The 16,353-nt window shown below is 39.1% G+C and overlaps 1 protein-coding gene across 1 annotated transcript in view; it reads left to right on the top strand.

Annotated features, from left to right (window-relative positions):
- Positions 1–10,681, top strand: part of LOC149193138 (phenylcoumaran benzylic ether reductase PT1-like) — a 43,416-nt gene extending 32,735 nt beyond the window's left edge. Inside the window, exons 3-4 of the mRNA XM_089407224.1 lie at positions 9,769–9,808; positions 10,079–10,681. Coding sequence (XP_089263350.1) covers positions 9,769–9,808; positions 10,079–10,681 — 643 coding nt within the window. The remainder of the gene's footprint in view (positions 1–9,768; positions 9,809–10,078) is intronic.
- Positions 10,682–16,353: the final 5,672 nt, after the last annotated feature.

The raw sequence follows: 16,353 nt of genomic DNA, 5'->3' as shown, positions 1-16,353 counted from the left end.
ATGGGGAGGGAAATTGCTAGCAGAGTACTTTCCTCCTCAAATTGGTGAGATAATGCATCTGCTACACTATTGTCTTGCCCTTTCTTGTAAATGATCTCATAATCATATCCCAGCATTTTGACGAGCCATTTATTTTGTTGTGGGGATGATAGGTGTTGCTCCAAAAAATATTTAACACTGTGATGGTCTGTGCGGATTTGGAAACGTCGCCCCAATAAGTAAGGTCGCTAGGTCTCTACTGCATGTAAGATGGCCATCATTTCCTTCTTGTAGGTAGATTGGCCCAGAGTCTTCCCACTTAGTTGTTGGCTTGTGAAGGCCAAAGGTCGTCCTTCCTGCATTAAGACTGCCCCAATACCCGTACCCGAAGCATCACATTTAATGACAAAAGATTTGGTGAAATCAGGTAATGCTAAGACTGGAGTGGAACACATGGCATTTTTGAGAGCTGTAAAGGCCTGTTGTGCGTCCTCATTCCAGAAGAATGAATTTTTCTTCAGGAGTTGAGTGAGGGGCTTCGCTATGCCACCATAATTGCGGAGAAATTTGCGATAATAGCCTGTGAGACCCAAAAATCCTCTCAGGCTCTTCAAGGTCTTAGGTTGAGGCCAATTCTGCATTGCTTGGATCTTTTTGGGGTCCACCTTGACACCTTCACGCCCCATAATGTGGCCCAAATACTCAACTTCTTCCATGCCAAACGAACACTTGGACATCTTAACAAATAATTTATGCTTGCGGAGCAGTTGCAAGAGTAGATCTACATGCTGAAGATGTGCGGCCCAAGTGCAACTATAGATGAGGATGTCATCGAAGAAGACAAGGACAAATTTCCTGAGATATGTTTTGAGAATATGGTTCATAAGGCTTTGAAAAGTAGATGGGGCATTACAAAGACCGAATGGCATGACCAGGAACTCATAATGGCCTTCATGAGTTTGGAAAGTAGTCTTTGGAATGTCGACTTCCTTCATGTGAATTTGGTGGTAGCCTGAGCGCAGATCCAGCTTAGTGAAGGATTGAGCCCCATTGAGTTCATCCAGCAAATCATCAACCACCGGGATGGGAAATTTATCTTTGACTATCAACTTATTGAGGGCCCTGAAGTCTGGACACATCCACCACTCCCCATCTTTCTTGAGCACCATGACCACCGATGATGAATAAGGACTAATGCTGGGACGAATGACACCTGCTTCCAAAAGTTCCTTGATTATGTTTTCTATTTCATTCTTTTGGGTGAACGGATATCTGTATCGGCGCACATTTGGGGGTTGGGCTCCTGGAACCAAGGTGATGCTATGATCATGTTCCCCTCTCGAGGGTGGAAGCTCATGAGGCTTATCAAAGACCGGCAGATGGTTATTTAAAATCTGTTGCATCTCAGGATGAATTGGCAGAGACTTGGTTGCGACTGCCTGGATAGCATTAAATTGAGCTATAACTTCATGATGGCCCTTTTTTAGCAATTTTTCCATCCTATGCGAGCTGATGATAGAGAGAGCTCCTGCCTGGAGTCCACGGAGGGTATGTGTGGAGTTGTTCTGCTTAAAACTCATATATAACTCCTAGAAATCCATTGTGATTGGCCCACAAGTGCGGAGCCATTCAACGCCGAGGAAAATGTCGCACCCTCCCATGTGTATGGCAAACATGTGGGTCTTCAACTGATAATCCCCCATTTGAAGTTTGACATTTTCATAGCGGCCTTCACATTTCATTATGCCCCCATCCGAAATTTGGACTTGGAAGTTAGAAACTGCTTGTACAAAACAATGCATTGCTTCTGCGACTTTGTGATGGATGAAATTATGTGTACTTCCACTATCAATCAAGACTACTACTAGGTGATGTTTAATAAAACCTCTGATTTTGAGAGTTTGAGGTGAAGAAATCCCTGCCAAAGCATGCAGCGAAATAACTGGTTCATCAGGGACATGGTCCTTTTGGTTGTCCTCTTCTACCGCCTCATGTTCCTCAAGTGGTGGATCTTCCTTCGATGAGCTGTAGTCAGTGGCATCAATTTGAAAAAATTTGGGCTCCTTACATTTATGACCTGGGGAGTATTTTTCATCATAGTAGTAACATAATCCTTGCTTTCTTCTTTCGGCCATTTCTGCAAGTGACACCTTTTGGACCTTAAGTGTTTGAGTCGTGTTGTGAGCCTGTGGGGGGCGACCCTTAGCAGAGAAATTTGGACGACTGTGTTGGGTTGCTAACGCACGTTCCATGTTACGAGCTACCTTGCAAGCCTCCATCCATGTGGGGGGGTGGTGCAGTAGGACTTGGGCTTTTATGGCTTCTTTATGACCGCTAATAAAAGATTCTGTGTAGAACACATCTGAGAGACCCCTAGTGTGGGAGGCTAAGGCTTCAAAGGCTATAATATATTCATCCACTGTGCCAGTCTGTCGGAGCTTACTAAGACGACCCAAAAAAGAATATTCCTGGTCCCACCGTCAAATTTATGCATATCCAACTTGGGGGGTCGCTGACGGGATTGTTGGTGGGTGCCCCAGACGTGAGGAGAGTGGCTAGACTCACCCTCACTATGTCCATTGCCATTATATGCCTCCTCGTGGGCTTCCTCCTTTCCCTTCGAGATTAGGGTAGATAGTCTGTCAAGTTGACTTTGGATGGATTGCAAGGTTAGTTCAAGTTTGTCAATCCTCTCATTGGCCATAGCTTGAGCTCTAGTTTGTACCATGCACCGATCAGATGTTTTGAGATTTGGGACCGCCCAAAAAAAATAAAATTAGTAAGAATTGAATGGTACCACCGTGCTCAGCTCGTCGTCCTAATTCTGATGGGCTAGATCACCAATATATATATATATATTATTTATTTATTATGATTATTATTTATTTATTTATTTTTTTTCTGAAAACTCCTAACGGAGTTTTACTCCTTCCTTATGAATACTGCAGTCACCAAATCCTCAAAATGTCAATGCTGCCAAAAGTCCTGCGAAAATTGTACCCCGGCATAGGAACCCCACACAACTACTCAGATCTGGTGGATCTGAGAGATCTGAATGGCGGATCTGATAGCTCTGGGTGGTGGAATATATTGCTGCTACGGATCTGATGGATCTAATAGATCAGAATGGCTGGTCTGCTAACTCGGAACTGCGGGACTGATGCCTGCTGCTGCTACACCCCTTTGCACGAGCAGATCTGGCAGAGATGATGCGTGATCCCAAGATAGAAAGGGGAACTATGGTCTCGAGGAGTGTCAGGTGATACAGATCGCAATATACATAAGGGTCTGACAGTAGTACTCGGCCCAATGTTTCAAGGCTCTAACTAAGGAGGATCAACCGTACCCTTAGTCGTACAACCCAACTACCCTATTGTACGAGTGAGTAATCTCTCCGAGTGCTGTTCTCGGTGTACTGTAGCAGCAAGACGGTGGACAATTTATCTATGGCGAGGTTGCGGAGGAGCTAAGGGGCTTCCGATATACCCAGAAGGTACTTGGAAGACAGTTCGTACGCGGTTCTGTCTAATGCGCTACTACTCGAAGGGGTACCCACAGGGGTTACAAGGGAGTCCAACAAGCGTGACCACCTCTTGTATTTCCTGCGTGCATGCCTCCCCAAATCTGCAGGTTTATGCGCTCAATGACAGATCCCATGGTTTAAAGATGTCGGAACACGTCTCTAGCCAAAAAAAATTTTTGCTAAGAAATGGAGATCCCACCGGCCCTGGAAAGTGCTCTGATACCACTTGTTATGCTCTTAACCTGCAAAAATATACCCAAATATAGAATATACGAGGAAAGATACCCATAACATAGAATAGTGAGAGACAACAACACATATTTTATTATTCAGAAAGTAATGTTCACTGGCCTCTTCGAGGGGGCAACCTCCAATAGAGCAGAGGTCGATTCAAAAATAAGACACGATGCTCCTCGCAGGGAGTCTCTATCCTTTACATATGACTCATACATGCAATACCATGGATCAATACCATGGGTTTTATTAATACCATCTATCTAATACTACGTCCCATTTGCAACTAACTGTGGTCCTGTCATTAAATGCGGGTTAACCACTTACAATTATTAATATTGGCTTTATTGAATCTTGACTATGACTCGATCCCATTACATAAATAAGGGGGTTAGGGTGGGACCCTAACAAATTTTCTTCAAGAAGAATCATAAATGACCTTCCTATCACAAAAAGACTCTATACATACATTCATCACCCAACCAAGTGGGGATCATCCTCCCAACCAACTGGGGTTACATCAGAAATTTACATATGAAAACCAAGTACATTATATCATTCATCCCAGACATAGGATGTTACATGACCTTGACAAAAGAAATATAAGACATCGAGACAAAACATTAGCAGCAATATTCAAATCAACATCCATGTTCTCCTTCTGTACTTGCTCCTCCAAGATCTTCTACAATAATGCCAACAATGCATTATTAGAAGAATATATGCTCCCCCTGAACCTGTGCCATTTGGTCTTTGACCAATCCATAAACCAGCGAATGTACTCGTATACCCCATATGAAACTCGCATACAACCAACAATCTCTGAAATAGACAAGATTCAACAGCAAGATGATGCATCAACTACCCCTAGCTTTTTCCTGAGGTATTCAAAGGTCTCCCTAGGTAGCGGTTTGGTGAGTATATCAGCAAATTGTTCCTTTGAGGGAACATACTCCAACTTGACCTTTTGTTCAAGCACTTGTTCCCGAAGAAAATGATATTTGATAGGTATATGCTTGGTCTTTGAATGCAGGACTGGGTTCTTTGAAATGCTGATAGCACTTGTATTATCACATAGGATGGAGATAGGTGGATTACAAGTGATATGAAAATCCTGCAAAGTTTGCATCATCCAAAGAAGTTGTGTGCAACAAGATGCAGCAGCCACATACTCTGCTTTAGCTGTAGATAATGCTATTAAACTTTGTTTCTTGCTGAACCAAGATACTAATCTGGAACCCATGAAGAATGCACCACCACTAGTGCTTTTTCTGTCATCCACGCTTCCGGCCCAATCTGCATCTATATAAGCATGAAGTCTGAGATCTGTATCTCTAGGATACCATAAGCCATAGTTTTGAGTTCCTTGAAGGTACTTGAAGATTCTCTTAATTGCCTGAAGATGAGTTTCCTTTGGATTTGCCTAAAATCTTCCAACTATTCCCACTGCATGCATGATGTCTGGTCAGGTACCTGTCAAATAAAGCAGACTTCCAATCATGGATCTATAGGTTGGTTGATGCACAACTTCCGATTCATCATTTGCATTGAGGTTGCATCCTATAACCATAGGGGTACATACTGGTTTCGAATCTTCCATGCCATATTTCTTCAAGATCTGCTTGAGGTACTTGGTTTGAGATAAAAAGATACTGCCTTCATTTTGTTGGACTTGTAGATCAAGAAAATATGTCAGCTCTCCAAGCAATGACATTTCGAATTCTTTCTGCATTACCAAGGCAAAGTTTTGACTCATAGCTTCTTCATTGTTACCAAAGATAATATCATCTACATACACAACAAGTATTAGCAATTTGTCATTTTCAATTTTTATATAAAGATTACTATCTGCTAATCCTTTTGAAAAAACTTGTTGATGAAGGTATTTGTCCAAGTGATAGTATCAAGCCCTTGGAGCCTGTTTAAGACCATAGAGAGCCTTTTTTAGTCTGCATACAAGATTTGGATCATTCCTAAGAATGAAACCATCTGGTTGCTCAATGTACACTTCTTCTTCTAAGTCTCCATTCAGAAAGGTTGATTTCACATCCATTTGAAATACTTTGAACTTCTGAAAGCTAGAGAGAGAAAGGAACATTCTGATGGCCTCAAGTCTAGAAACAAGAGCAAAAGTTTCTTCAAAATCTACTCCTTCTTGTTGAGCATACCCTTTACACACAAGTCTGGCCTTATTTCTAATTACTTCCCCATTTTCATTCAACTTGTTTTTGAAGATCCATTTTGTCCCTATGACATTCTTATCTTTTGGTCTAGGAACGAACTCCCAAGTGTTGTTCTTTTCGATCTGCTCATGTTCTTCATCCATTGCTTTGACCCACCTTTCATCTTTGCATGCCTTTTTTACATTTTGTGGTTCAGTGGAGGAGAGTAATGCCAAATAGCTTGAAGCTTCTGCAATTGTTATTCTTGTTTGTATACCTGCCTCCTTTTGCCCCAAAATTTGAGATTCTGGATGATTCTTTTGAACATACCTGGATGGAGTCTTTTCTTCTATCCTTATCTGTTCCTCTAGTGCCTCATGGGTTTCTTCTTCATCATGAATCTGATTTGATGTTGATGGATATTCCTCATCATCTTCGAAGTCTTCAGATCTTACCTGTTTGGGAGTGATTTCTTTTTCATCCACCACTACATCAATGTTGTCAACAATTCTTCCAAGACTTTTATTGTAACATTTATATGCTTTGCTATGAGGAAAATAACCAAGGAGAATGCCTTCATCTGCTCTAGGTTCAAACTTGCCAAGATTTTCATCATTATTTTTAATATAGCATTTGCTTCCAAAAATTTTGAAATGTTTTACCGAAGGAGTCTCACCATACTAGAGCTCATGAGGAGTTTGAGTGCTGTTCACCCAGATATTTGTCTTGTTGAGAATCAAAACTGCAGCAAATGCGGCTTCACCCCAGAAGGTTGTGGGAGTTCCAAACTCATCAAGCATAGCATGAGCCATTTGTTGAACCGTTTTGTTCATCCTTTCCACTACTCCATTTTGCTGAGGAGTCCTAGCTGTAGAGAATTCCCTTCTTATTCCATGTTCTTCACAAAAATCGAAAAATTCATTCGAGGTAAACTCCCCACCTCTGTTAGACCTGAGGCATTTGATTTTGTGATCTGATTCGTTATCCACCAAGGCTTTGAATGATATGAACTTTTCAAAGGCTTTGTCTTTGTGCTTCATAAGTCCTATCTAACACATCCTGGAAAAGTCGTCAATGAATAATATGAAATATTCTTTTCCTCGAGGTGACCTTTTCCTAGATGGACCACATACATCAGTATGGACAAGTTCAAGTGGCCTGCTCGCTTATCCTTCCTTCTCAGGGAAGTTAGTTCTGGTTTGCTTACCAAACTGACATGATTTGCAAATTGTATTGTCTGGAAATTCTGATGTTTGGAAGACCACAAACTGCCTGGTATTTACATGCTTTCCTTATCTGTGAGAAGCTAAGATGCCCCAATCTTTTGTGCCATAGCCAATGTTCATCGTTCTTGCTTAGATAGCATTGATGTTTTCCTTCTTTGAATATGTATAAATTATTTGGAGTCCTTATGCCTTTGATCACTGTTTTTCTTGTATCAAGATCACGAACACTACATCCATTTGATCGAAATATTACCTCTGTTCCTTGATCGCACATCTGACTGACGCTCAATACATTATGCTTTAAGCCATCAACATACATGACATTTCCAGCTTTGACCTTTTCTTTTAACTGAACAGAACCTTTGCCTTTTATGAGAGTAGGGGTGTCAATTCCAAAAGAGACCTTCTTCTCCTTCTCTAAGGCACTATATGACTGAAGTTTTTCCTTATCACCCGTCATGTGTTTCGAACAGCCACTATCTATGTACCATTGATTTTCTTGCCCTTCCGCATATAAAGCTATACCACATCTCTCTGGTTGTGGTTCCTTCATTCTCCATGTTTTGACACTTGAGGTTTGCTCCTTCTGAGTTTTCTGCCGAAACCTGCTCCTGCATTCAGAATCTTCATGACCGAAGTTGTTACAAATAGAGCATTCTATTTCATTTTCAAGACCAGAAAATTTATTGTAGGTTCTTTTCACGATCCCAGTCATACTCCTTTGTTTTTGAGCTTCTCTAGTCATGATTGTCTTATAGGCAACACATTGAGCTGCTTTGTGGCCAAATTTATGACAAGAGAAACATTGGCCATTGAAGAAACTCTTGTGATTATCAAATCTACCATCCAAATGATTGTAGTTTCTATTGACATTCATTCTTGAGGCAAATTGAGAAGGTTTTACCTGAGGCTGGTTGTAGCTTCTGTTTTTCCTTAAAGTAGATTGCCCCCGATTTACCTAATAGTCTTTGTTCATTCTTGAGGTAGATTGTCCCTGATTTACCTGATGATTCTTATTAGGCATTTTCTCGCTCCTCCTTACTGCATCAAGATAAATTTTGGAGGTGGATGCTTGAGATGCTTCTTCATTATATCCCAGACCTGTCTTGATTAGCGGAGAATGCTGCACATTGATAATCTCATCCAGAGTTTCAGATCCTTTAACAAATCTAAGATTAAGAGCTTTTGTTTTCTCAATCTCTTTTCTAAGACCAACAATTTCACATTCTAACTTTTCATGAAGTTTTTCTTTTTCAGCCAGTTGGAATTACAGAGTATCAATAATCATATTTTTCTCTTCTAAACAAATTTTGAGTTTAGAAATCTCTTCATACATGCCTTCTTCATCTATAGCATCCATGAAATCATCATCTTCAAAAGCCATTAAAAGTCTATAATTATTACCTTGTTCATCTTCATCACTATTTGAAAGTCCATCACTGTCTTCATGAGTGTAATAGCTTTCTTATTTACATTCTGTTTCTTGTTCCATCTGACAGGTTCCTTACCTTTATCAAGCTTATCTTTATGAGGACACTTTGCAGCATAGTGACCGACTCTTCCACAAGCAAAGCATTTGAAAGACAACTTACCTCTGAATCTTCCAGCACCTCGTTGAAGGTTCTTGACAAAATTTGATTCCTCTTCTTCTTCTGATAGATGTCCTAACTCATAGTAATCTCCTTTGCCTGAAGCCTTGAAAAAAGCTTCTCTCCTGTCTGATGGTCCTCCTTTCCTCATTTCGTAAGCAGTCAGAATTCCGTGCAGTTGTGACATGGTAAGGTTTCGTAGATTCTCCTTTTCTTCTATTGCAGAAAATTTAGATTCAAACTTAGGGGACAAAGATCTTAGAACCTTTTCAACCACAACAGCCTCTTTTATTTCTTCACCCAAGTTTTTCATACAATTAACAATCTCATCTTAGCCACACTTTCATCATTGTGCATTCTGAGATTTTCATACTGAATTCTGAGGGTTTGAAGTTTTGCTCGTTTTACCTGTTCATCTCCTTCATAGCTCAAAACAATCTTGTCCCATACCTCTTTTGCGGATTTATACTGCATAACCTTGATGAATTCTGATTGAGATAGACATCCTAATAGAGTATTGACAGCGTTTGCATTTGTTTCATATTGCTTCTTGTTAGATGATCCAAAAATACAATTTTATCATAGGTTATAAAATTAGAATAAAATAATTATTAATTTAAGATATTAAATTAATAATTATTATTCTAGAATGTTTAATTATTTAATGGAGACTTTTAGAATTAGCATATTGTTGTAACTAGATATGACTCTCCAAATGTGTCGTATCTTAGGCTCTATTTTATGAGATTAGTTAGCTAGTTGGTTTGAATAGCATTTATTGTAAATGGACACTTGTTATTTAATAAGTGATCCATAATTAGAGGTAGTTAGGACATGGAGCTTATAAATAGCTCATTGCAAGAGTGCTTATGTTGTTCGGGTGTAAACTCTTGCAAAATCAATTATGTAATTGTTTTTTTTCTGATTAATAAAATTACGTGTCTGAGGACACTTCTGCCATTATTGTGGTATCAGAGCTCCAGTAATGCTGCAGTGGATGTGAGGAGGAGATTCCAGCTGTACAAATTTTTGGAAAACTCCATTGAATTGTTCAGTGAATGTTGGGCTATTAAAGAAATCGGAACCATCAAGAGGCTTCTGCCATTATTGACGAATGGAAGGCGATGATTGTGTTTGAAGCAAATATGCTTCGTCTGAGTCTCAAAGCACCGATGAGATTTCCCCCGTAGGACTGTTAAGATTTCCCCGCACATTGAAATTTTTATTTTTAAATATAATTGGAATCGTCACGTTGCGCGATCGCCTTGTGACAAAGAAACTGATCTGATTTCACCAGATTTCAAATGTGTTGAGGCGAATTGGTTCACGATCTTTTGTCATTTGAATTCTACAGTGCTACTCTTCTTTCTGCCATCTGAGTTCAGCAATGATGTTGACAACTCCCATGCAGTAGAGCCTGCGAAAAGTGTGTTCGAGCTGAAAGCCAAAGTCCGTCGGGGAATCGAGGCTGAGGGTATTCCTTATACATACGTTTCCAGCAACTGTTTTGCAGGGTATTTCCTTCCAACCCTGGCACAGCCTGGCCTTACGGCTCCTCCAAGGGATAAAGTTGTTATTCTTGGAGATGGAAATGCCAAAGCGGTGTATGTGAATGAGGAAGACATTGGAGTATTCACAATTAAAGCAGTGGACGACCCCAGAACATTGAACAAAACCTTATACTTACGGCTTCCTGCCAATACTCTGTCGTTCAATGAGGTTGTGAGTCTATGGGAGAAGAAGATTGACAAGACTCTAGAGAAGGTCTACATCCCTGACGAGCAGGTCCTGACATTAATCGCAGAAACACCCTTCCCAGGTAATATTGGCATAGCAATCGGTCACTCTATTTTTGTGAAAGGTGATCAAACGAATTTTGAAATTGGGCCTGATGGTGTTGAGGCTAGTCAGTTGTACCCGGATGTAAAATACACCACTGTTGCTAAGTACCTTAGCAAATTTGTGTGAAGTATGTGAGGTTGGCTTCAACAGACTGAGATTAGACAGTGGTTTTCAACAGATCGAGATAATATAGCAGTTTCAATAAAAGTTTGTCCTGCTTTTGCCCAGTTATAGGCTATGAAAACAGAGCTTCTTATATGGTTTAGTAAGATCAGAAAACTTCTTGTATGGTTGTGTAAGGTCAGAAGTAGGCACACGCAGATCCTTAACATATTTGTGCTCCATAATAAGCAAGCAAATGGCGTTTTGTTTGTTTTCTTTTTGGAAAAATAAGGAATATTGTATTGTGTAGAAATATGGTGATTTTTTAATTTTGGGAATTTATGGTTGATGGAGCAATAAGGTGATTTGTAATTTTTTTGGAGCAATAAGGAGTTTTTTTTAATTTGTTTCTTGGGAGATAAACCTGGTTCTGATAAGCCTGGCATTGTAACTCAAAGTAATTTTACTTTGAGGGGGGGTAACTTTTTTTACCAGATTGTGCAAAAGCACCATTGTAAAAGTCAAATTTTGAAAGTTGCCTTGTAAAAATTTGAGATATTGACTAGAGCCAAGTGCAAAGCTCAGTCAATTTTCTCCTGTTTTGACGACTATTCGAGGGTCAAGGCCAAGCCCCAATAGATCGTGTTGTTTTTTGCGTGGTGTGTTGTGTTGACTATCTTGTCATTTCTGTTCTGATTCTTGATGCGACGCTTCAACACTAAAATGTCTAAGTTGATTAATTTGTTTTCTGATTCCGACAAACTTGAAGGCACCAAATCTTATAAAACATGGCATCGTCTCATCGAAAGCACACTCATTTACAATGAATTATGGCAGGGAATATGTGATGGAGATGTTAAGCCGAATAAACCCACAGATGCAGCTGCACTAGCAAAATGGGAAATCAAGAATGCTAAAGCCTTAGCTCTTATTAAATCGTCTGTGAATGATGAAATGTATGTCCATATAGAAAATGCTTTAGATGCATGGACTGCTTTGAAAACTTTTAAAGACCTATTTGATACTCAGCCTGAATCAAAGAAAGTCGATCTACAATTAAAATTGTTGCAACAAAAATTAACTGAAGGCGGTGATGTTCTTGAATATATCTCAAGACTTAAGAATATCAGGCAAGAAATTATTAATTCTGGTTTTCCCGCAATTGATGATAGCTTTATGGTCACAATTGTAATTGCTGGGCTTCCTTCTTCCTATACACATTTTTTGGAGACTCTACAAGTAACTGGGAAATTAGAGAAATTAAAGTTTGATGAACTCTGTGAAATGTTAACTCAACATGATAAAACTTTTGGGAAGAAGAAGAAAGTTGGTGAAGATGTTTTTCTCACAGAGGCCAGCACTAGTAAGTCATCAGCCGATAGCTCTCGAGGCAAAGGCAGATGGAATCAGAATCAAGCAGCACATAATAGAGGTCGAAGCCAAAGCAGAGGAAACAATTTTAACAGAGGAGGAAGAAATAATTTTCAAGGTAGAGGAAACAACCAAGGAAGAGGCAATTTTCAAGGACAAGGATATAATAATCAAGGTAGAGGACAATCTCAAAATAGAGGTCAAAGCAGAGGCAGAGGAAAATCTTCAGGAAGAGGAAGAGACTTAAGTCAAATTGTGTGTCAAAGATGTAACAAAATTGGCCATTATGCTGAAGATTGTCAACATCACTTAATAAAATTCCCAAGTTTCAGCAGCATTCAGCACAATTTGCAAATGATCAAGATGAAGATAACTCAGAATATGTTTTTACTTCCTCACCAGCATCACAAATTTCATCCCATCTTAGAAGTGACTATGAAGATGCCTGGATCTTGGATTCCGGGGCAACTCAGCACATGACTTGTCGACGTGATTTTTTCTGGAATTTTCAAGATTGCCAACTTGATTCCATTTTTCTTGCTGATGATACAAAACATAATCCTTATGGAAAAGGAGTAGTAAAAGTTTTTCTCCATGGTATTGGAGAAAAAATGATTTCCAATGTATGGTATGTACCCAGTTTCAAGAAAAATTTGCTCTCTTTAGTCACGATTCGACAAGCAGGACATCAGGTGATTATGGAAGATGGTTTAGTGAATATTAATTCAGTGCAATAGAACTTGAAAACAGTCATGATAGGTTATGAAGATGGAAAACTGTTATGGATGAAAGGGACAGTTATTCCAAGGCATTCTGATTTTGCAGGGGCAGTGACTACAGGTATTTCACCTATAAGACTATGGCATGTAAGATATGGTCATTTGAATTTTGAGAGTCTTTCTCAATTGCATAAACAAGGAATGGTTAAAGGACTTCCCACATTCAAAAGGGAAAATGCAAAATGTGAAGCTTGCATTGATGGCAAACAAAATCGAGAAAGTTTTCCAACAAGTTCATGGCGTGCAAACAGGCGGCTACAACTAGTTCACAGTGACGTTTGTGGTCCACTACAAACTTCATTTGGTGGTTGCAAATATTTCTTACTATTCATTGATGATTTCAGCAGAATGACTTGGGTTTACTTCTTGAACAACAAGTCAGAAGCATTTGATAAGTTTAAAATTTTTCGCCAACTTGTTGAAAATGAAGTCAAAGAAAAGATAGGTACTCTCAGGACAGATAATGGGGGAGAATTCACTTCAAATGAATTAAAAACTTATTATAGTGCAAATGGCATCAGACGACATCTTACTAATGTTTACACTCCACGGCAAAATGGAGTAGTCAAAAGAATGAATCACACTTTGTTAGGCATGGTGAGATCCATGTTAACTTTCAAAAGGTTAAGTCCAACATATTGGGCAGAAGCAATCCATACCACTGTCTACTTAAGAAACAGATCTCCAACTACTTCTTTAGACGGAATCACACCTTATGAAGCTTGGTTTGGTTTCAAACCTCGAGTTAAACATCTTAGAGTTTTTGGGTCAGTGTGTTATGCCTTAGTTCCGAAAGAAAAACGAACTAAGCTTGACTCAAGAAGTTTAAAATGCACAATGATTGGCTATTCTGATGAGAAGAAAGGGTATCGTCTTTTGACCAATGGAAAATTCATTGTGAGCAGGGATGTCATTTTTGATGAAACAGAGAGTAAGAGTGCTGAAGAAATTGAAAATCTTCTTCACAAGTTAGAAACTAAAGGAAGTAAAAGAAATGGAAAAATGCAAAGTCAACCAACTTCACCAAATTGGTATGAACTACATTTTCCTTCCTCTGAAGACGAGTCATCCAGTCCATCTACATCAACAACACCATCTGGGTCTTCTAGCAGTTCATCCGCATCTCCAAGAAGCAGTAGATCTTCTGACAGTGATTCTCCACATTCTTCACCTGAACGACAAACATCAGTTTATATTAATCCTCTTTACAATGATGGGGACTTTACAGAAGCGCAAACAAGTGAGCACCAACTTCTGAAATGGGCAGTTCAACTTTTGAAAGATGTCAAGCCTGATGAACAGAATAAAACTGGCACCAGAAGGGCACATAGAAGTGAAGGCAATTTTGCCTTGATAGCAAATGATTTTACTGAACCTTCCACATACAAAGAGGCAGTAAAACATAAAGAATGGCAACAGACTATGGTTGAAGAATATCAAGCAGTAATTGATAACAACACTTGGAAACTTGTTGATTGTCCAGCAAATGTTAAACCCATAGGATGTAAATGGGTTTACAAAATTAAGTATAACCAGAAGGGTGAACTTGAAATAAAGTACAACTTGTCGCAAAAGGTTTTGCGCAGCAGGAAGGCATTGATTATGAGGAAACTTTTGCTCCTACAGCTAAATGGAACACCATCCGATTAACACTTGCATTGACCGCTCAAAAAGGATGGAAAGTTCATCAAATGCATGTGAAAAGTGCTTTTCTCAACGGGGATTTACAGGAGGAAGTGTATATGACCCAACCACCAGGTTTTGAAGTTGAAGGACAAGAACATAAAGTCTGCAAATTGATCAAGGCTTTATATGGATTAAAACAAGCTCCCCGAGCTTGGTATGCAAAGATGGATGAATACCTTAAGAAAGTTGGTTTTCAACGAAGTGAATCTGATGATACTTTGTATGTGCGACAACAGGGAAAATATCTAGTAATTCTTGTTATGTATGTAGATGATTTGATCATTACTGGCAACCATGATGATCATATTGCACAGGTGAAAAAGGAATTACATGCAGGTTTTAAGATTACAGATTTGGGATTACTTCACTACTATCTTGGAGTTGAAGTCTTCCAACGTCCACATCATATTTTCATTTCTCAGAATAAGTATGCAGTAGAGGTTCTTCAGCGATTTTGCATGCAAGATTGCAAGCCCGTTCTCACCCCCATGGAGCAAAACTTGAAACTTTCAAAATTTGAAGGGGGGGAAAGGTGGACAGTACAACTTACAGACAGTTGATTGGCAGCTTGATTTATTTGACAAATACTTGTCCTGATCTATCTTATGCAGTCAGTATTCTTTCACGTTTTATGCAGGAACCACGAGACAGCCACTGGAATGCAGCCAAAAGAGTTCTTTGATATATCCAAGGAACAAAAGATTTTGGTCTTATTTACACAAAGACTAAAAAATTTGTACTTGGTGGATATTCTGATGCCGACTTTGCTGGGAGTATTGATGATCGAGCATCAACATCAGGTCATTTAATGAATATGGGGTCAGCAGCAGTATCTTGGAGTTGTAAGAAACAAGCTACAGTGGCCACTTCTTCAACAGAAGCAGAGTACATTTCAGCATTGGAAGAAGCATGTGAAATTGTTTGGTTGCGCCGAATTTTGCAGGACTTGGGCATTTCTCAGACAGAAGCTACATCATTATTCATTGACAGCCAGTCAGCCATCAAACTTGCCAAGAACCCAGTTTTTCATTCAAAGACAAAGCATGTGGACACCAAGTATCATCATATCAGGTCTCTCATTGCCAAAGATGTCCTCAAACTAGTTTATTGTCCTTCCGAAGATCAGATCTCCGACATTTTCACGAAACCGCTCGGCAGAATAAAATTTACTAAGTTCAGGGATGAACTTGGTATCTGTTGTAATGTATCTTTGGATCATGGGGGGAATGTTAGATGATCCAAAAATACAATTTTATCATAGGTTATAAAATTAGAATAAAATAATTATTAATTTAAGATATTAAATTAATAATTATTATTTTAGAATGTTTAATTATTTAATGGAGACTTTTAGAATTAGCATATTGTTGTAACTAGATATGACTCTCCAAATGTGTCGTATCTTAGGCTCTATTTTAGGAGATTAGTTAGCTAGTTGGTTTGAATAGCATTTATTGTAAATGGACACTTGTTATTTAATAAGTGATCCATAATTAGAGGTAGTTAGGACCTGGAGCTTATAAATAGCTCATTGCAAGAGTGTTTGTGTTGTTCGGGTGTAAACTCTTGCAAAATCAATTATGTAATTGTTTTTTTTCTGATTAATAAAATTACGTGTCTGAGGACACTTCTGCCATTACTTCTTACCAGCGAATCTATAGAAGTTGTGGATGGAAAAGTGTACCCTGTATCTATGATATCCCAGACTTCTGTACCAAGAGATTGAAGATAGGTTGTGACTCTTACCTTCCAATAAACGAAGTTGGTCCCATCAAAAATTGGTGGCTTGATAGACGCTTCTCTCTCGTAGTTGCTCATGATGATGGATCTTCCTTCAAGCGATCAAGCTTCTTCATAAGG

This window comes from Pinus tabuliformis, chromosome 2_2 (assembly GCF_031772625.1).
Source record: "Pinus tabuliformis cultivar Carrire ecotype Pingquan chromosome 2_2, CPIR1, whole genome shotgun sequence".
Classification (NCBI taxonomy): Eukaryota; Viridiplantae; Streptophyta; class Pinopsida; order Pinales; family Pinaceae; genus Pinus; species Pinus tabuliformis.
Note: the sequence above shows the minus strand (reverse complement) of the source record. Positions and strands in the feature narration are given on the sequence as shown.